Raw genomic sequence first — 22,816 nt, 5'->3', positions numbered from 1 at the left:
TATGGATTTTACTTCCTATCAGCTTTCATTAGGTTGCCCGCTAAACCCTCCCCTTTTTTTTACACACACAGCATGCCTTAATGTAATAGTAATCACACACAACCACATTTTTTAGCAATGAGCAATTACATTTCTTTCATATTTCCTGCACCAAACCCTGTGAGCGTTTGTGCCCAAAGTGATTTCTCAGAAACCCAAAAGTAATCAAATCACTGGCTGTTTAATCCAAACATGAAAGTAAAACATGAACCCTGAAATTGGTTTGCATATCGCTCAAATAGGCTGAGCAATTCTTGAGTAAGTAAATGTGTCTTTTATTCAAGCTTTAATCCATCATTAGAAAAAATCTGAATAAAAACATAGCATGGAATCTTTTTGACTGTTCAAATTCTGAACAAGGTGCACAAAGATTTTCTCTACTTTGAACTCACAGTGAGAAACAATTTCATATTGTACAGCTGTACAAGCTTACACAATAAGTCGGGTCCCATAATGAATCTGCTGTATCTTTAATAACATTTCTGAGAGTGTGTAAGGCAGAAGTTTTTATGTAAACATTTAGTTTTTCTGATTTGTCTGAACTGCATAGCTATGCAAGACGTGACGCTGAATGGCATGATTTGCTGTTATGGAGGAAGGCCTTAGAAATATTCTGCCCTAAAGCTCTGAAACCTTCAATTAGAGAATTAATTATCACTTACGCTGCAGCTGGCCTGAAAGAGGCACTGAACTGAACGAAGTAAAGTACACATTGTACAGATAGACTTCAAGGAAAGAAACTGCATGTAGACCTTAGCCTTGCCTTTGTTTTAGATTGAATTGTTTCTTTTTTTGGGTTCCTGCCACTCCCTCTTTCACCCTCACTCTCAGATTTGTATTGCCATTGCTTGGATGTCTTCACACTCTGTCTAATTTACTTTCATCCGTTGTTGGATCTATCACATGTTTTGCTGAAATTGGATGTTTTGTAGCTCTGCAAACTTGGTTCTGCTGTGTCTGGTCATTTTGTGAAATGAATCAATGCTTCATCTAAATGAGTTTGGATGTATATTGGGAAAGGTGGGGGCTATTGATGGTGTCATTATGGTTCTTCTTTAAAGGAACACCTCTCTCCCTTTGGATGGTCATACACCAGAAAAATATCAATTTGTAACACTCACTGTATTATCGTGGTGAAGGGCTTTAAATCAGTCGTTTAGTGTAACCTCTTACTTTCAACCTGACTAGTGTACTTCAATTTCAGGTATCAATTTCCTGCAATTCCCGGGATTACTTTAACCAAACCACAGAGAATGGGTGTGAACTTGTTGAATCCAAAGAGGGGGAATAAGAGAGAAGGAGTGGAAATAAACACTTGATAACAATTAGATTCCCTGTTGTGGCTGTGCTACACTCTGGTCTACTGATTCTGCTATCAGTGAATGATCTCTCCTCCCTTTGTGATGCATTTGTTCCCTCTTATTGTTCCCTCTTCCTGATGTCGACTGTAGACTGCAGGGAACCTGGTGTTTGACTCTGAGGCTGACACCAAAACCAAACATTAACTGCTGATCTCCTTATCGTCTGCCATCCAGCTTCATTGCAGAAGTGCTGGAAGGATCTTGAGATTAAATCACATCAAATAATTTTGTGTCGGTTGTGAGCGATAGTTATTGCCAATAAGTACGCCATTAAACGATAAACCTGACCCAGCAATTGAAAATGAAACTCCATTAACTTGGCTTTGCAGTTCTTTATATTTTTAAAGTTTCATTTAAGGCTATATGACAAAAAGTGTATTCAGGGTAAAGAAATTCAGTCGATATCAATACTTAACATAATAAATATCAAACCTTTTTTTTTTTTTAAGTTCAAATTTAAAGGCAGATTTTTTGCTCCTGAGTGAAAGTCGAAGAAACCAGATGGTTTATTGTTGTTTAACCTTCTATATTGTCATAACATGACAAACTATACTTGATCAGAGGAACGTTTCACCCTCATAAGCACAGTGCATGGTGCAGGGCAGTAACACCTACTGGCTCGGTGCTTGCTGAGGGTCCACACTAACAGTTGTTTGGTCAAGTTTTTGCTTTCAGTGTCACAACGGGTGATATTATTTCAAATGGTTGAAAAGGTTTCTGGTGTTGCCAATTTTAGCCTCACATGTCTTCTGGTGTAACTATTATTTTAAACCGATCAAACATTTTTTATATTTAAACTGAGATAACTTAAATCACAAAATTTATTAAATCGCAAAAAATATTATTAGTCCTAGTTTCATTCAAATGTAAGTGTATTTTTTTTTTTTTTTTTACATTGTAATTTTGCCGTTAACATTTCTTTCACACCTCCTTATTTGTTGTGCCAGCAGGGGGCAGAAGCTACAATTATTGTCATCCAGCTCAAGTTTCTAATTCAGTCCATTTTAGTTAAAGGAAATCAATTGGCTAAGAGATAAGATATGTTGTAGTACGCATGATTTAATCAGTCTCCCATAATGCCTGTAGGCATCACTGGTCCAGCAAGGGCAGAATGATTTACTTTGTTTCCGTCTCTCTTACTGAAACTTGATGATTGAGCATACTGTTTAGTGTTTTTTTTGTTTTTTTTTTGCAGTTTGTGAAAGTGTTAACTGCAGAATTGATAGTTCAAATAAAACTGCTGTTGTGAGACACACTTTTGAATTGGTTTTCCTGAAAGCATTGACAATTTCGGTTTCTTTCTTTTTTATCAGATGCTGCTGTAAAAATGTGTTCATTTGTGGAATTACCATATAGAGTATTCCTTTTTTTATCCTCTTTTTTTATGAATACAGTGTTTTGTTTCAGAGATAAATAAGAACCCATCTGCACTGTAATGCTATCCATGGATATTATATCATAATGCCTCTGAATCTATTCTAGTCAGAGTCAGTTGAAGTCACAATGAATATTTACATAAATTGCATTATTGAATTGAATATGCTGGAAAAATGTTTGTATGCAAAATGTACCTGTTTTATCGGCCCCAATTAGTCAAATAGGTCATTTCTATGCTAATGGAAACCAAAACAATTGAAGCATCAGCTCCCTCCTAAACAATAGTGTGTAAGTGCCCCCCCCCCATTCAGATGATGTTTTCAAGTCAAATCTGATCTGGTAAGTGAAATCAGTTAGTCTAAATAGCTTGAAGAATACAAAAACAGAGGAAATATGGTTTATACATTGCAAATTTCCACAGTGGAAAATCGTTTTACATTAGAAGTCCAAACACAGCACTTTGTCAGGCTGTATCCATATAAGGAGCTACAACCCCTCTGGGTAACCCCAAAAATGTAAGCCAGTCTCTCTTTTTCCTTAATTACTTATCCTGACTCTGCTTGAAAATATGTAACATAGAGCAGCTCTGTTGTACTTCTGAGCCAAGGTGAAAGGAAGCCTTTCTGCAGCCAGTTCTTAATTCAGCTGAATCTAGAGGGAGATCCTTAAAGCCTTCTGCATATTCCATTAAGCTGCTCATTGTTATTCTATACCTGATTTTAATTAAGAATAGTAGGAACCCAACTGTGTGATTTAACTGTATGTCTGAGCGCGTGTGCATGCGCGTGGCTGTGTTACGCTCGAGGCATAGCAGACAGTCGTTCCGCCTGTTTGTAGCTCTCTGCTGCACAATTCTTTCCTGCTAATCTCCATCCAGTGATGGACACATTCATTCATTAGCATTCACATGATTACAAGCTCTGCTGGTAAAGCCAAGCAGATGATGTAGGGTCTGGTGAATCTCACTGCACACTTCACAAAGGAGGCATTTGGTGCCACCACTTGGTTAACAGCTTTATTTTCCAGGAAAATGTTGTTTAAAGGCACAACACGTTCAGCCGAGTCACATTTAGCCCACATTTATGCTTTATGAAATGAATAAAGAGAGTGCTTACCATTAGCATAAAACTCTCTTCATTTTGGTGTTTTGACCGATCAGACATTATAGCTCTGTTGGAATCATTTGGCCTCATCACACTCTGGTAATAAGTGTTGAGATTGGCAGTACAGCTCTTCACTTCAATTGATGGCGCTGAGCAAGGGGCTGGAAAATGAAGCTCCCATCCAGTCGATTTAAACGGAGAATTGTGATTAATTGGAATCGATGGTGTTAGCATCGACGCTCACCACTTCCCATCTACAACTCCCTGCCCTGACTCAACAATTAATGTGCTTGTGCTCACTTTGACTACGCGGCATAACTCACGTAAATGAACACACACGCATATTTGAGACTTCATAATTAGAAGCATCTATTTCATTAACGCTGGCTGTTACAAAGGCCACATCTTAAGTCGCACACACACACACACACATTCACACTCCCTTAAGACACAGCGAACTGATGAACTCAGCCTTCAGAGATGTGATGAGGCTGGAGGAACAAAGGCTAAGTCGATTAAGAGCTGGAAGCAGAGACACTGCAGTCTGAAACTTCTGGCCGCAGTCTGAACTTGAGCTGTGAGTGGACAAAGTTTTCTCTCCTCTCTGTAAAGGTTCAGCCTCGGCGGGATCAGAATTTCTAGTCATTCCTGCAGCTGGATTTCGAGGCTCTCTTGTGTCATCTTACGGGCCAAATGTCAAGTCTAAGGCCGTTACGTTAAGGTTAGGTTGTATCTTTAGCTATTAGGCCTCAGGGAACATTAACTCCGGGCATCATCTTTTGAAATGTCATCGCTCCTCGGGCCAAAGGATTTCCATTCCTGCGTATAGAGGTCTGTCTAAAGTGAAACATTTCAGATTCCGCTAGTGTTGCCTTTTGTTTGACTCCTTCATATAAATACAGTTATGTAACAAGCAGAGAGCTTTGTTGTTTGATCTTTAAAAAACTGCAAGTGGTTTAGTGTGCTTTGAGGAAACATATTTGTGAAATATTTATTTTTCTCATGTGGAGTACAAATATGTTACATTTGCCGGGTATCAGAAATATTCCACTTTAAAAAACAAAGAAGTTACCAAGAGTGTAAATTCTTTCCAAATGTCCTGCTGTACAAAGAAAAAGTAAAAGAGTCACTAAATTAAAAATACAAATCGAATCAAGGCAAAACAAATCTACAATCTATGTGAATTCATTATTACATAATGTGCTTCTTTTGTTTTAGATGACAGTAACAACTGTTAAGCAGCCCATTACAAAACCTACGGTAGCATGTTTATCTCAGCTATCTTTGCACTCTTAAGCAAATGCACCATCGTCTCACTGTCTGAAAAATCTTGTGGTTATTGTTGATTATAATTTATTTAGTTATTTTTTTTATATCAATTTGTATCCATACATCTTTACACATTAGTTTTATGTTTGAGCTCATCGTTGTTATAATTAGTATGAATGGCTTTTTCTGTGTTTGTACAGTGAGAGCAATGTGAAACTCTACATGAAAAACTACATCAACCAAAACATATCCTTTAAGGCTGATTCTAATTCTGCAATCAGCAAAACAGAGAAAGATTAAAAAAAACAAAAAAACATGAGCCTACAGTTTACAGTATCAAAGATCGTTACATTCAGATTGATTGGATTCATTATTACTTTCAACACCGCCATCATATAACTTCTCTTCTCTCTACACAAATATCCCTTGAACTATTTCTATTTGTCCTGATAAATTAAATATTTATTGAAAGCCTGATGAATATCCTAGAATTCCCCCTGACGCTGGCTGGACTGATTGCACATCCTGCAGTTCAGCTGCTTATCATAAAAACAGTATTCGACTTATCAACGGCCTTCACTAAGTCTAATCTAAATGATTCAGTCGAGAGTGTTTTTCCCTACTCTGGCATGATTAAACAGAAGGTGATTGACAGCTTTGATACAAAAATATCAGAACTGGAATCAGCTAATCCCATATTAGCTGAACTATTGTGCCGAGATAAACACAGAGAAGCTGTGTGTGTGTTGGACCAGGAGAGAGTGTGGAGCTGTTCTGGGGCCTTATCTTTAAGTGTGATTTACCCCGGAGCCTCTCTCTGCAGGACATTTAAAGAGCTGTCTGCAGGTGAGAGGGGGCAGAGACACCAATAGTCACTCAGCGAGTTTCAGCAACACTTTCTTGAGAAAAAGCACAGTTAAAGCAGGAAAAGCTGCATTCATAAATAGATAAACAAGTCTGTTTTTTTCATCCTTAGCCACACATATTTTTATCCAGTCATGTCTCTCTGACACACACATTTCCAAGGAGACAAACACAGTCAGCCCAAAAACTCAAGAGGCCCTCCATGGTAATAACACAGCATGATATTCTCTTTAATGTAGACCGAGTGGCCTCGTTACTTTTTTAAAAAACAACCCTTCCCTCTTCGCTAATAAACCCAAGAATACTATTTGCAGTTTACACATTGTAAGTTCTTTTTAATTGAAGCTATTGTGTGCAGTTGTTTCAGATGCGGCCCGCAAGTGTTGGTTTCAGATCAATGGCTTCAAACGCAGGAAATAATTATTTTGCGTCGAGATGAAAGTGGGGGTACAGCAGCACAAACAGCCTGTGGATCCAGCCTTTTTTTAATTAGTGCTGTGTGTCTACTGCTCTGCGTGGCAAATTAACATCCACCATTTGAGGATAAGTGATTGTGCTGTACAAGTCTATGTGTTTATGCATGCAGTTTTGCCTGTGCAGGAGATCGTGTGGTAGGCGGGGGGTTGAACTTACCTGGCATTTTGAACTCCTGAGACTCTTATCTTAAATGTATCGGAGGATGTCCTGTCCAATATGGGATTTTGTCTTTTTGCTCAGAAGATTGTAAAACCTTAAAAACACCTTCTTTGCCTTCTGTGTATCCCGCTATTTGTTTTTTTTCCATCTGGTTTGATGAAAGTGTGATTTACTTCAAACTGTTTTGAAACAAATTTGGTTGAAAAATGAATACATTTAGAATTTAATAGAACTAAAAATGAGGCTTACGTTACAGTACTTTATTTATAAGGACAAAACTTCACTAACAGTTTTCAGATTGTTATGCAGATTTAGCAAAATCCTGATTGATCCAAAACCACTTTACACAAGCCGGAAAAGCAGAAACCTCTCACCAAATATCCAAAATCCAATATCCCCCCCCCCCCCCCCCCCCCCCAGGAAATCCTCCCATGTAAAATCCAAGACACCCAAAGAAATGTCCTACCACCTCTAATATCTGTAATTCTGTTCCTGCTCCCACTGAGTGCCGTTTAACATCCTTGTCTTGTGTTCGTCTTTCAGGGATGCCCAGGTTTGCCAGCCAGCCCACGGCAGCCTCTGCTTATCTGGGGAGCAGCCAGGTGATGGCCTGTGAGGTCAACTCTGATCTGGTGCCTTTCACCCAGTGGGAAAAAGACCGCCTGCCCCTCGAGCTGAGCACCAGACTCCTCCAGCTGCCCAGTGGGGCCCTAGTGATCAACAACGCCTCAGAGTCCGATGCAGGCCTTTACCGCTGTGTCGTGGAAAATGTGGGGTCGTCAAAGGCGAGCGAAGAGGCCCAGCTCCAGATTCTACCAGGTAATCTCAGCCCCTCCCCCCCCCCCCCCCCATGCAGTTATATTAATGATTGATTCTGGATTTTAAAGCTCAAGTGTGAATCACAAATGATACCTCGTGAAACTTCACATTTGTGTGATACTGTTCCTTCATTGTTATCTAATAGTGAAGCAGTTTTCTGCTTGTCCTCATTTGTTCCCGTTAATCAAACATGTTCACATCCTTGATTACAGAACTATTATGTGGGCGCCTCTATTGTAGAACCTCTTGTGCAGTTAATTACAATTAAAACATAGCTCATTGCATCATTTGATTGCAGGGCTACATGGTGTCCTCTCTGGGTTGCTCGTGTCCTTAAGCATGTAGAAATCAGCCTAACTGTGATGGGGGACGGTTCAGTGCTTAAAAGAGTGGTAGACCTCCCACTGGGGTTATCAGTGATGCTCGCAGTAACTCAGTCGACGCTCGAAAGGGGGGCTGAATTCCACTGTGGCAGTGTGTCGTCTCACCCCTCTGAAAGTTTTATTTACTGAGTTGTTAAGCACCAGGCTCTTGGCAGCACAGAGAAGATATTAGAGGTCATAAATCAGACTTCAACAAGACCCCAGTGGGGGTCTTTATCTCTGTATCTCCTCCAAGGATGTGTGGTGGAGGGGCTACAGGCTGAGAGTATGCAGAAGAAAGAACTCATGAAGCTGTGTAAGGAAATGGAAACCATTTTGTTCGGATGCTGCCAGATGTTGGAGAGCTAGATATACATTTATAGTTATTTGGTCCCTTTGAAGTAAAAACAAATCAGTTTGAGAATGAGCACGGGTATTTCCAGAGAGAGATGTTGGACGTCTGAAAGAGCTTGGTGTTAAGAATTTTATACATTTCTACTTTGTAATTATAATTATGAATTTAGTTTTATAGAATTACGATCTAAACTAAACTCAAAATGCTTTTAGCTACTTTATATATATATATTTTAAGCGACACTCGGTTAGTCGCAGCTGGAATTATATTACACCACTTTGAACTTCTAAAGAGCTGCGACAGACATGGACACAGACATTAATCATCTGAACATTCTTGGTTTGTATGTCAGGGCCCAACCGCTCATCAGACACGAGTTCTTTTGAAGTTTCTTTGAGACAGACGACATCCGTTATTCAGCAGGTTGCTGCTCTGCCTTACTTTCTCACCCTGACATTAACCTCGGCCCTTAACCCCGACATTTTTTCTCTCTCCTCTTAAGAAACCGGAGACGAGAGGAAGCTGGAGTTCCTGGTGCAGCCCGCCTCTGTGACGAAGGTGGTGGGCGCCAGCGTGCTGCTGCCCTGCGTGGTCACCAGTTACCCTGCGCCGCAAGTCCGATGGATGTTTGGAGACAAGCTGGTAGAAGAAAGGTATGAGCATGAAATCTGGCTGAAATGTTTAATTTACCACCTTTAGATCCAATTCAGAGTGAAAGAGGCTCTAAAGGCAATTCAGAAGTGGTTGTTTAAGGTACTTTTTAATAGTCAGTGTATTACTTGGAGTATATCGAGGTAAGCAGGATCTCTTGTTTGCATAAGCTGGCTAGAGGATGAACAAGGGAACCAATTTGTGCATGTAGCTTTACAAGAGTTAACAGAATAAGTTTGCTTTTACTCGTATGTGTATATAATACAAAAACAAGTGTATGCTATATTTCAAACATTTTAACTGCCTCTCATTGTCGTCAGGCAGCCCTTTCTTTCGGCACTATGTATACCTCAGCTGTAAAACTTTTATGTCCCTGCATATGCCCTGCAACAAAAACTCTTGAGGGCCAGCTGCTCAGGTCAGCAGTTTATGGAACAAAAACAAGAAGACACAAATGAGTGACTAAGACAGACACAGTAAAGTTAGGTTTAACGGTGGATGCAGGTAGAAAGTTTTCAAAGTATTTCATCTTCTTTGATATCCTTGAAAGATATGTTTGGATTCAGTGTTAATTGCCACAATACTTTCTGATCTGAACAGCTAACGTGTTTGCAGCATGCATAAAAAACATACCGGTAGATGTTGTACAGTTGAGAGAAATGTAGTGCCAAAGGAAAAGGGCTACCTGATGGCGAGGTGAAGCAGTGAAAATATTCAAAATATATCATCTGATATCATTTTTTTATAGAACATTTTACTGCTATGCTTGTCCATGTGCTGGTTTTTAGCTTAGCTTTCACTTGGTAACTCCAGCAAGCTTCTCCATCCACTATAGTTGACGCACTGTTATAATAACAAACTGATACATTCTTCTTTACTGTAAAAAATAAAATGGTTTATCCTAAAGTAACTCTTGCAAAACCACTTAAAACATCCAAACTATACCTTTAAATGTCACAGGTTTTTTTTGGGGCTTCTTTCTTGACTCTCTGGTGTATAAGCTGGTGTATTTTTCTTTAATTAAACCCTTTTAAAATCAACCATACCATTTTAGGTTCTCAGTATTACATTGCTGTGCTCGGCATTCCTCGGCTAGCTTTTAAAAAAGCAACACAGACCATGATGTACTTCTCTTTACGTTCTTGCTGCCTCTGGTATCCGAAAGCTATCTTGTTAGTTTTGGAACTTGCTCCCCAGAGGTGTTAATGCCATTCTGCCACTGCTACCTAGAGAGCCCCAGGAGTGGGACCTGAACGTGCCAGCGGAGCCACTTCAGCTGGGAGAGGAGGCTTTCGGGGTTGGCAGCTGAGGGGAAGTTCACAAATTAAGAGCCGAGACTGTGTGTCACAGCGCCTGTGCTCTAACTCCTTTGGCTCTCATTAGCTCAGGGAGGGCGGCTCAAATCCCTCAGAGGGAAGTGCTTTGGACATGGGAAGTTTGATTCTCCCCTATTAAAATTGCACTTTGTTTACCTAACCTCCGTGTACAGGTCCTGCAGAATAATACCTCAGCAGCTTGTGTGGTCAGCAGAAAATAGCTGAAATGTGGCTAATTCTTTTAAACCCAGCCCCAGAACGGGAATTCTACATTCATTCAAATTACATGTAAGGCCATTACAATGGTAACCACAAGGCTCCAATGTGGTGTGAGCTAGAATATCATTAAACTTTCCAACAATTAGCCAAGCACAGCGTCAAATTTCAAGTTTAATGTTTTAAACACCTGTGGAATTGTCCGTGAGTACACGTGACCTCCAGTGGGAGCTGGCTAAAAAGGAACTGATTAATCCACCTTGTATTAATTACAAAACCCCATCCAGCCTGCGCACACACACACTCCCCCTAGGGTGTCTGCGTCGGTAATTAGCAAGCAAACTCTGAACAACCAGGGAAGTCTCTGCAATATTGGAGTGGACCCCCATGCCTTCAGAGCAAAAAGGGATTGTGTGGCGAATACATTAGTGAGGCTATTCCTTTGATTTCAATTCGACATTGACGATTAAAAAGAAGAGCAGTGGAACTTTCGTTTTTCTCCTTGAGAGTCTCCTGTCCCTCTTAGGCATTACATGCTAGATAGAAGAGCAGCTGTCAATTAAAAACTGGTGTGGCATGTGGTGTAAAGGAGACGGAAAGAGGGATCTGCAAAGAGTGTCTAATTGGTCTTTGGTGCACATCGCAAACGGCCTTGAAAGTGTAGACATGAGATGAAAGTTTATGAAGATGTGTCAAAGCTATCAATTGCAAGCAGGGTGACTCACTGACAGCGGGGGGATTATCACATGGAGCTTCGGCTGCCGATGCTTCCACTTGGTCATGTTTCGTATTACTTTTCTGTTTCTCTCAGCCTGTTTTCAAAATAGCAGAACGCCAGCTTATCCTGAGCTTCAGATAATGTAATTGATTCAAAAAAATTGAGCAACATGATGAAACTCTGTTTTTGGTATTTTTAGAGAATGCTGATTCTGGGATGTCTGGCTCCCCTAAGTAATAATTTTTTTTAGTCGTTGTACTTGCTGACTCACTCTCAAGAAGCACTTTGGGATCCCTTAAAACTAGACGCATTTGATTCCTTCAGAAGTCTGTTCAAAATGTGCCATAAAGAGGATTTGGTTTTAGTTGGATTTCTGTCTTAAGTCTTTGAATAGACTCATTAGTATGTTATTCATAACCTGCCAAAAAGCAGACATTGCTGTTTTTTTATGTATCATCTGTCCACATTGCCATGTAGGATTTACAGCTTCTATAAAACTCTTTGATGTCGGCATTGACAGATGGTGAAAGAGAGCAAGGACCTGAAATTGAATTTTTCAACAGGTGGTTGTCTTACTCTGAGTTAGAGAGAAATTCATCTCTCTGCTGTGTTACTGTATCGTTGAAAAGTTTTTTATTTCTTTCATGTCTTTTGACTTCTGAGTTGGTGGCTGTGCATATAAGGAGGCTGTAGTCAAAACTTCCTGATGAGACTTTGCAGAGACAAACTTCTTATATCAGATCCGACCCTGGGGTATTTTCCTTGAGTGTAATCATTTGAAAGAACACATTACCATATTTCTATTCGGGTTTATTCTGCTCACTTCACACTCTCTTAGTTCTCACACACCTACACGGCTGGTCTCTTACTGCACACATCAGCTTCCACTGTGCTGCCTCTTTTAGTGCTCTCTGTTGACGTTCTTCATCAGCTGTAGGTTTTTTAACACCTAAGAAATCTTAAAATTATGACCTAGCAATTCCAAATGGTACTAATTGTAGTACTAATGGTGTAATTTCACACCATTATACAGATATTGTAGGCCCATCCAAAGGAAGTGTACTGTACATGATCAAAATACTGAAATGGTCCAATTTGACTGACAAAGTATTTAAAAAAATCTCTTTTGCTTTGCCATGATTACGCTTTTTAACATAGGAGCGCCTGAGTTCTCAGTTGTTTGTCTGCCCTTATAGTAAGCCTGTTGAGTGCTTACACCATATACCGGTAATTCTTTCCCAAAAGAGAGGTATCTGAATTCTGACATGCTTGTTGTTTGGTCTGGACATCATGGCGTATCTTAGCTGCAGCTTGCACGGGACGGGAAACTGATTTTGATAAAGGTTCACAAATGATTTTGACCATTATCAAAGTCAAATTGATTTACCACAGCACACTTCAAAAACAACTCACGTGAAGTTGTGCAGAACAAAGAGTAAAATTGAAATAAAATCCACAAATCCCAATTACAAACTAACAGCACCATTATCAATATCATATTATTATTTATTTTATATTATGAAATTAATAAAGAAAATATCATATTGTACGGAATGATCCCACAAATAAAGCCATACAGAAATAATCCAAAAACCATTAAGTTTAATGATGAAGATGAATCTATGTTTTTGGTGTAATGCTGAGTATGATCAAGTAGTTTGTTGCTCCATTTAGGCCTGATATTTATATAGTTGTATATAGAGATTCATGAAATCCTACTCAGACTATCTACTTTAATATGCACACTGATTTGAAATTATTCAGCTGAGGTATCCCCACACAGTGTCTTGCAGGAAGGATTAATATTGCATTATCAATTACACCATTGCTTGTGGCTTATTCTCCTGTAACATGCTGTTTATGTATTCACCCGTGTTCTCGTCCTCGCCGCAAATTCGTTTTAAGACTCAGAAAGTCTATTGCCAAGGACACAAAGCTCACTATTTATTCTAACTAAAGCATGGCAACACCAGGACTGAATATGTTGCACTTGAAGCTGTTCAGTCAACGTGTTTTACAATCTTACAACAATCTTTGTGTGTCTTGGACAACATCCCCAGGTGCCAGTATGGACAGATAGATGGACCTATGGCTAGCCCTGATGACACTCGTGAAAAGGACAGTCATCTTTTGTTCTTGCCAGTATCACTCTATCAGCTAATAGAATTCCCCAGCAGTCAATAAAATAGATGAATAATGCATGCTGGCCAGCAACAGGGAATTGACAGAGCATGTAAATCAACCCCCCTTCCAAAGCCCCCGAGCCATCCGTCTCCTCCACTCCTTGTCTACTCGCCTTCATTTGAATATGATTGTGTATATTGCATTTACTTGTGTATGAACAGAGAAGCACGGTGTGGGAAATTTGTTTGCAATAGGACTTTTATTGGACCTCCCATACATGCAGTGTGTCTGCCATAAGAAGACAAATCCATCATTTTATTCCCTTGACTGCTTTATGTTGAATAAACTAAACACACACATTTCCCCACACACATACAGACGCACATATATGGAAAGGCACACTTCTGTCCACAGGAGGCCTCTATTTTAGTGAGCCACCATAGAGCCAAAAAGCCAATTAGCAATGGCTTATGAATAGATTCCTAATATGAATTTTTAGGTGCCCCTTTCGCCTAATTCCTGTCCTTTTGGTTTTAGTTTTGATGCGTCATTAAAATGAAATGTTGTATAATGAAGTGCACAAAAGCCAGTTCAGGATAGTAGTCAAGGTCCATCAGATGAGTCCAAAGAACATACGACACTACCCAACCATATCTGCACCATGACGATCTCAAATATAAATCATACAGTAAAAAGCAACCAGGCAGTGTTGGTCATACAGCGGCTGTTGTCATAGAGACAGGTCTGACGTGCAGCGCTTTTGTTCTGAGGAGCTTCATCCGAGCGCTGCCGAGCGAACAGCCAGCAACTTTTTGGCCCGAAACGAACGCTAGGTGGATGCAGTTTGAAGATTGAGGCTTGCACAGGCACAAAGGTTGTTTCTACCACTCTTTTTTTAAAAGGCAAGCATGGCTGAGCAAATACCACTTCCATTTAAATTTCCATCCAAACTAACAATCCTTCAGATGCAATCATCCATAATTGTCTGTGTCTGGAGGGAAGTCTCAAAGTGACACTCAGAACTTTGACCTGCTTTGTGCTCTCCATCCTTTTAAGTGCAGTTACATTGTTATCACCCACACCATCAACTGCCGCCATTGATTTTTTTAATTTTCAGTTTCACTTTTCAAACCAATTTAGAAACATTCGGCACCATTCTGCTCTACAAACGTTGATTTCAAACAGCAACAGAGAATGGCCGCTGCAATAAAAACACGGGGATTGCAACGAAACCTTTGAGCCTGTCAGAGATACAGACTGTCAGTGTTAGTGGCCTGTCGTTCGCACTTACCCCTTTTTTCAGTTCTGTTTTTATTGCGGTCAATGGCAAATGTCCGCCTCATGCTGAAATGATAGCTTTAAAAGCTGTTCCAGAAGTCATTGGAGAGAAGTGGATTCAGCTGCCAAGCATGAAAGTGTCTCAGATCAAAGAACTGAATGACTCGTGTGACTTTTTGCTAGCAAGAATAAATAGAGAATTTTATTTTTTGACTTTTAACTGTGCGGATGAACGTGTCCTCCCTTCACACTGAATCAGGTACACCTGTGCTGCGAACAACTTCAATCAAGTAACACAGTTATTCAGATATTCTTCATTCACTCACTATGTTTACATTCAGATATAGCTATATGATGTCATTTAATTGGACTATTGTCCTACTATACTGTACACGTCGTACATACCCACAACATAAACGGTGTCTCCTCGTCTGTCCACAAATGCCTGTTTCTTGCTCTAGCACCTTCCATGTTGACATCTTGTTTTCTTTCTTATACACAGTCGTGCTGTTAGACTTTCAGGTCCACACCCTGCACAGGGCACTGAGCATGCTCAGGACACCTTGGCCAGCTATGTGCTGATTGAGGTGTATACATGTAAGAATAAATCAGCCCCCATCCACCATAGTTGGGTGTGTTAGGTTAACACAAGATTCATGACCCCCCGTCCCCCCCGTCCCCCCCGTCCCCATCCCTGCCTCAAATACATCAGTAGCTTCCTTATAGAACCAAGCTTCTATGGAATAGATCTTTATTGTCATTGCATGTTATACAACGAAACTCTGTTGGAGCAATGCAGCTGCAGCATTTAAATATTTAAAAAATATATAAAATGTACACACACACACACAAACACACACACAAGCCAAGCCTATCTCACCCATACCTACATACACATTCATACAGCACCTGGTTACTACTTTTAAGGTCCTGTCCTCACTCCTGGCATGCTGTTATTGGCTAATGGCTATGAACCCACTGCTCACAGACACGTTGCATACACAGCAAAAGAGAAAACTCAACCAAGGGCAGAGACTGCAGATACAGACACTGCTGCACTCTGTGAGTCAGTCATACGTGATGATTTTGAAGGATTATTTTCAATCAAGTATGCACGCTACATTGAAGATCAAAGTAAGCATGAGTAGAAACATCAATGATCTCCACCTGTCCCTCATTTTGAAAGGTTGTCCTATTCTGTATGTGTCCAGCACACCACATGTTTTCAGATAAGCAGGAGAGCCCATATGGTTAAGATTCCGCTTAGCAACTCAGGAAACATTTCCAAACTGATAAACGTCGGTAGCAGGCAAGGTCAGGTTAATAGAAATGTTTTGCTGTAATGTATGTCTGTCTGAGAAAACAAGACAGTTAAAATGTTATTCAGGCGGCAGAGCTCCTTCTTTCAGGGTGTCGTTCAGTCTCGAGGAGAAATGTGCAGCATCTCACCTGCTCTCCTTTTTTGCATCTTTTGTTTTTCTTTACTTTGTGGTCTTCATAACGCAACTTTAGTTTAGTCGGGTAGGAAATGAGGATAAGAGTTCATGTGATTACTCATTTCTGAATATACAGTCAGTTGCATTTTTCCACCAAATGTAGCAGAAAAATGGCTTCTGGCCCCCCTGGTGTTTTACCTGTTAAAAGTTAACACTGTGAAGCATCTTTAGTTGAAGCAGAACTGACAATATGTTTCTTTATTCACCAATAGTCTGGACCTGCACAATGTCTTTCACAACATGAAATCACTCACCTGCAGAGCCTTTAAATGGCTCTTCAGCAGACGTTATATATATCTTATTTAAAGGCTTTATAATGCCGTGTAGTACTGCAGTTTGTAGACACGGGGGTTCTTCTGGCATCCAGCGCCCCAGAGGGCTCACCAGAGCCCTCTTAAAGTATATTATGCGAGTTATGGGCTGCAGGCCGCATTGTAATATGCACTTATTAAATGATCAGTTTATTCTAGGGGACCTTGTTAGGGTAAAAAAAACGGAATAGAATCAGGTATGCAAGCGTTGTTTTTGTCCCGTGGGGCTGTGAAGGTTTCTGTTATTAGCCAGAGGAAAACAAAAATGTTCTCAAGGCCTTAGAAGCCCTTCACTCTGCTGTTGGTTGTTTCTCAAATTAATTCCAATTATTCAACCATTTATTTCCACCTCTAGTTTGACTTCCACCGTCTCTCCTTTTTCTCTCGCATGTGTTTCCCCATGTACCTTTGCGCATATCTGAACAGGTAGAGGAGGAGAACAAAAGGGTTTTGAAGCGTGAAAAATCATTCCAGTCCTCCGCCTGCCCGGCTGCGCTGTAAAATGAAATCCCACCGCTTTCTACCCACCTTGAACATGAATCAAATTCATGGAACTGTTATGATTTTGTTGTGGTCCAAAGCGAGAGAGAGTTCAATTTGCGTTCACGTTGAAGCACAACATCTCGAAACGGCACAATCGTTGACATTCATGGTGGATGACGGAGAGAGAGGGGGGGGTTAAGACAGTGGGGGAGTGGCAGTCACGGCGAGAGGGAGAGTGAGAAGAAATTTAATCCACAGAGCGAAAAAATAAGAAGAGGGAGAGGGCAAAGAAAGAAAAGTTTAGAGATTCCCACTCTGTCCATTAATAATAAATCCTCTTCTGTTGTTGTGACAGTTGTTTCCACCTACCTCTCTCTTGTGCTGCAGATCACCTGACCCATGCCCGACCACTGTCACAGCACCGCTGATTGTTCTGTGACAGTACAACTACACAGCCTCCGTCAACACACACACACACACACACACACACCCACCTGCACACACACCTACAGTTCTTCAGTGATCTGTGGATCCGCCTTCCCCAGGTGTACTGACCTTGCCACCAGTCTGTGTTACGGACGGCTGAGTCACCGCTCACACATACCAAATGTCTTCTTTCCCTAGAAGCTCTTCTCTGAAGTTTCTGCGGCCGCCACTGCCTTCAAAGCTGAATCACAGAACAAGGGGACAAGACAGTGCTCGAGACGTGTTGACAGGAAGTTCTCAACACCTTTTCCTCGACAAGTTACACACAGGAGAGGATCAAAAGAGGAGGAGGATGATCTTCTTTTTCAACATTTAAAGCTGATAGACGATGCTACAGGTGTTGAAAGTGAAATATTTTGACAGGTTGATGATACTGATACATTTCTTAGTGCTTCTCAAAATCTGGGATTTTCATTCCAAAATTCCACTTCTTCACCTCCACCAGTTCTTCCTTGTGTTTCAGCTGCTGTAACTCTTTATTGTGAGCCTTGGAGAATAAATTCTCCAAATGTGTTAGACAAGTCAGTACCTCCTATTACCTTTAAACTAAATAGACTTGATCATTGAGTTCACAACTAAGACTATTTAGTTATTAATAAAAGACACATTATTGGTGGAAAGAAAAAATATTGCTGCATTTCTCTAACTTTCACAAAAACTTAACTCTGGCAATGTTCTGTTGAATTATTCACCTATACTTACAGTAGCACCATTAATACTTTTTATGCTGTATCAGAGACGATAACAATATCGTTATCTGTATTGAAATAACTTTATTCACAAGTTTGATTGCTTTGCTGTTATATTTGATGCTTGAACAAAATAGACATTTCCATGGTTTCATCATCATTACAGTTGCTAACATTAATATTAGACTGATCAGTCTATTTTCACACTTATCTGTTACTGCTAAAGCTACTCATTATTTTACCTTTATTGCTGACATTGTAGCTATAAATCTATCTTATTCATTGTTGCTGCTCTGTTTGTTTCTATCCTTCTTTCTTCCTCATCTCCCTCTGTCCCACTTCTCAAGCCCAACAGAATTTCTGCAGATGTCTGTTCAACACGAGTCTGCTTCTGCTCGAGGTTCCTGCCTCTTAAAGGCAGTTTTTTTCTTACCACTGTAACTTTGCTAAATGTTGCTCATGATAGATTAGCGTTGGGTCTTTGTAAATAACATAGCAATAAGTTAGGTCTTTTACCTGCTTTTTGTAAAGTGTCTTGAGATAACATTTGTTATTAATTTGCACGATACAAATACAGATTTATTTATTTATTTATTGAGGGTTGAAAGCATTTTGCAGCTTGCACAAAGTTTGCAACAAACAAGAATGCACATGAATCCCTCGAAGGAAAATCTATTTTTCCATTTCTGTAGTAATGTTTTGCCTCTTTTCTTATGCCTCATCTTTATTCCTTCCTTTACATGTAGCTCTTTGGCTCGCAGCCATCGTGACCTACCCTGACCTGCGATACATTCACATCATCACAATAAAGGCTACCAAGGACAAAAGTCTAAAGGAGCATCATTTGAATGAATAAATGTAATCACTTCAAATCAAACTATTAAACACTACACTACACGTAACCCTGGGAAGTAGTAATGCTAACGTGTAAAGTAAAAACTGATATGACCTCTGGGATGCGTAAAGTTACGTCCAAACACTGCACACAACAATTCAAACAATGTGGAAATGTTTTGCTTCGAATAAGGGAAAACATCAACATAACAAAGTCTAATAGAATTGGCAAGGCCAGTTATAAGCGTAGCATCTAAGCTAATGAACACATTTATCTTGTTATCTTGTGTTGCGTGAATGGTATGTCTTTAGACCGATGAGTACCTCCTGTTTTTCTTAATGGTACGATACGAGAGTGAAACAATAGTGAGCTAAACAAAGAGGTTTTTTGTCAATAATGCAGCTTTAATAAGAACCTCGCTTAATCTCCAACCAAAGACCTGCAGGTAACGCAAAGGTTATCTTTATATCCTTACAGCAGGTACTGTGTCTTTATTGAAATGAAAGCACAACATGAAGGGTAGCAAGCTCCCTTACAACAGTGTAAGGTGTATTCAGCCCATTCAGCTCCCTCTCCCTCTCCCTCATGGTCTTTAACAGTAACACTTTTCTTGTTCCACAGAGCACTTACACTGCCACAGTCAGCGCTGAGATTGACTTGCTCTAAACAGAATGAGAAATAGCCTGGTGGTTTGATATTCTTTGTATGTTCCTGCTTTCAAGTACAAGAGGAAGCTGTCAGTGCCCTTTCTGACGCTGTGTCGCTAAAGGCCAGGACTCTGAATGGTCGTCCTGGTGAGACTAGCTGCAGGAATGCCTGGCACAATGAACTGAGCGACGTCTTTCAGAGGAATTTAAAAAACGTTTCATTCAAACAAGGATTTGGCGGTGCAGAGCCTCTCCCCGGACTGAGCTGTACTCTCTCTAATGTGCGGGGGGGGGGGGAAGTAGTCAAATGTACAACAAGACGTTAGGCGTTTTCAGTGCTTTTGTGTTCTGTTCTGTCGTCTTGGGAGCGAAAGAGAAGAAGCTGCCGTCTTTGTGTCACACCTTCATTCCCACCTTAAAGGCCCAGAATGTTTCCTGTCAGGCTGTGTGCTGAGTACAGTATCTTTTCAGTGTTTCTGTTTATTTTACGTTCCGCGGCTGTCAGAGTGAGCAGGTTGTGCTGTTTGATACGGCTGCTAGACCGATGTAGTGATCAGGGATTACCTTATGTTTGCTGTCAGCGTAAACTCGTCGAAATGGCTTATTTTTGACCTGACTTCATAAACCTGATACCAAACTGTAACAGTAATCACGGTGTTTCTGTATCAAGTTTATTGCTTAGTAGGTTGACACATAAGAGGATTTATAATGGTGCGTATTTGGTGTCGAGCATTTAGATTAGAAGTTGAATAAAACGGGGCACTGGTGGCGCAGTGGTCAGTGCGCACGCCCCATGTATGGAGGCCTTGGTCCCACCTGTGGCTCCTTTCCCGCATGTCGTTCCCTACACTCTCTCTCTCTCCCTGATTTCCTACTCTATCCACTGTCCTATCTCTCCATTAAAGGCACACAAAAAAACTCCTTCACAGCACTACTCCGTCTGTTAATAAACTTAAATGTAACAATAGGTGGAAGCTCCTGAGAAACTCTAAGCTTGTGTTTATTCTGTCTCAGTGGATCAGAGCGACGTCACTAACAAGTAGCAACCGCCTGCTCTTCATTGTAACGGTTTGTTCTGTTAAACAACAGTCTGCTGTCAAGAAAGCGCGGACCATTCCTGTGCGTAATTGGCCAATCAGTATCAAGTATTTCACAGAGCTGTGTGATAAAGAAGGGTTTCTGTCAATCACATACTATTTAAAAGAAGGATAGAGTGGCTCATCGCTTTGTTCTTTTTCCGTCAGTGAAGAAGATTCACATAAACTCTTTAATGCACTGATCCTTTATTTCATTTATATTAGATTTAATCTTCAACCACATATCTTATTTTTCAACATTGAAAGAGCCCATATTATGCCCTTTTTGGGGTTCGTATATTTAATCTATGTACCTACTTTTGTACGTTCACCCTTCAATAGCTAAAGTTCGAAAAAAGTGTCTGTTTTCATGTACTGCTCCTCCTTGCTCCCTCTCCGCTCTGAGTCCGTCAGCTACGCTCTGCTGAGCCCCCACTGTTAGACCCCACGTGGGCCATGTCTGCTCTGTCGTTATTGGTCAGTTGCTCAGCACGCTTCTCGGAAATTTCAACATGAGCTGCTGGGTTTGCCACAACGAGCCAATGGGCTTAGATCAGTGATCTCACACTGACAATGACGTCGGACTGACACATTTTTATCGAGGGGGGCTAGAACTGAGCGTTACATGCGGCTAATGCTACAGCTAACAGGAGGACGTAGGAGAAGCTGCGTTTACCCAGACTTTGAATTTTTTCACATAGATGTGCCTAAACATGCACACTACAGGGCATATAAAACCAGAAAAAGCAGAATATGGGACCTTTAAGTTTTGGTCTTTTTTTTATGAGACCGTCATGCTCCCTTGCTCAGAGCTGAACTTTAAACTGACTGTCATACTTGTATGTGATTGTGGTCGATGCTGCAGTTAATAGTCCATTTCATCCGTACAATTGGAGCGCGGCAGTGATGTCACTTTGGTGACAGCAGGTCGAGTGCCACTCGAGTGCTCCTCTCCAGCACAGACAGACAGACAGATGGTCTCTGAAGCCGATGCTGCCAAACCCACGAGTAGAGAGGCAAAGACAAACAGGGAGGACGTGTTAACCCTAGCTAGTCAGCAGTTTGCTTAAAAAGTAAATATCCCTGTAGCATAGGGTTGTTTTCCTCACCGAGTTCATACTTTACCTCTGCATGTTTCCTCTCTCCTCTGTGCAAAAGCTATTATACACTGATCCTGTTCTCCTCTGCTGCATCTCACTCGCTGTGGCCCTCTTTGGATTTTTATCTTCCTGAGCTCACTCGCTGCTTCTCCTTTTTTTTTTCTTCCCTGCCTCTCTGTTTCTCTCTCTCCGAATGCAGAGTTCTCTCTCTGTGAGCTATTGATTTCTGTTTTCTCTCCTCTCAGCCTCCTCCTCCTCTCCCATGCTCCACTGCTTGTTGAATCAAGCCAGAGCTGGGCCACAGACTGCTTCCCCTGGGCCCTTTGGGAAAATCAAAGTTGGGGCTGTATAAAATGGAGGCGGGGTCACTGGTTCAATGAGGGGCTATACAAATAGATGAGTGTTTATCTTTCTGGAATAAGCGTAAATAGCTCTGAATAATAAAATATTTAAAATGGCTTAGCCTTAGAGGCGTGTAACTGATGTTATTCTAAAACAGTAATTATTCAGTTTTCATTGAGCATCCACTTTCTCCTGCCTTGAGTGTTGGGATATGTAAATATTTATGTATATTATAGACAGGAAAACATCAATTTCCTTAAATGACTTAACTACAAAGAGAAAGTATTTAACCGGAACTTCAAGCACAAAACAGACTGAATTACCTAGAGTGTGTCGAGGTGGAGAATGATGATGTGATCTCTTTTTTTTGGATGCTTATCAGTGATTTGAGAGAAATGATTCACCTCAGTCACTTCTGAATGAAAACAAAACAAAACATTTGTTCTCTGAGTCTGAATCACCTCCCCTTCATGTGAGGGCGCTTATTCTGCAGATGCCTGTTACCCCGGTTAATCAACAGCTGATGAAAGAAAACGAAAACATTTCTTGATGGGATGTAACATCTGCAGACGTGACGGTGACAATGTGAAAAGCACAAGCTGTAGCTCGACCTTATAATGTTGTTTTTTAATATTCTCACACCAAAAGTGAGATCACTTTATGTAACTCTTTTTTTCTCTTAAATACTCTTTATTTTTTTCAGTGCATCTCGAGCTACCATGCTGTCTACAAATTAATATATAAAATATAAATTAAGCAGAACTGGAATTTGCTTTTTTCCTGGCTCTTGAGTGTGCTTGTAGCATCATTTATTCATTCATAGAGAGGGAACAAGGTGACAGAGTGAAGGAGGGAAGGAAGAG

General features: G+C 40.6%; 1 protein-coding gene across 18 annotated transcripts in view; it reads left to right on the top strand.

The window, feature by feature from the left end:
* Positions 1-22,816, top strand: part of neo1a (neogenin 1a) — a 167,340-nt gene that overhangs the window by 84,275 nt on the left and 60,249 nt on the right. For all 18 annotated transcript variants that reach the window (XM_061030615.1, XM_061030568.1, XM_061030524.1 and 15 more), the window contains exons 3-4: positions 7,193-7,468; positions 8,688-8,838. In XM_061030615.1, coding sequence (XP_060886598.1) covers positions 7,193-7,468; positions 8,688-8,838 — 427 coding nt within the window. The remainder of the gene's footprint in view (positions 1-7,192; positions 7,469-8,687; positions 8,839-22,816) is intronic.

Source organism: Labrus mixtus, chromosome 1, assembly GCF_963584025.1.
Source record: "Labrus mixtus chromosome 1, fLabMix1.1, whole genome shotgun sequence".
NCBI lineage: Eukaryota > Metazoa > Chordata > Actinopteri > Labriformes > Labridae > Labrus > Labrus mixtus.
Note: the sequence above shows the minus strand (reverse complement) of the source record. Positions and strands in the feature narration are given on the sequence as shown.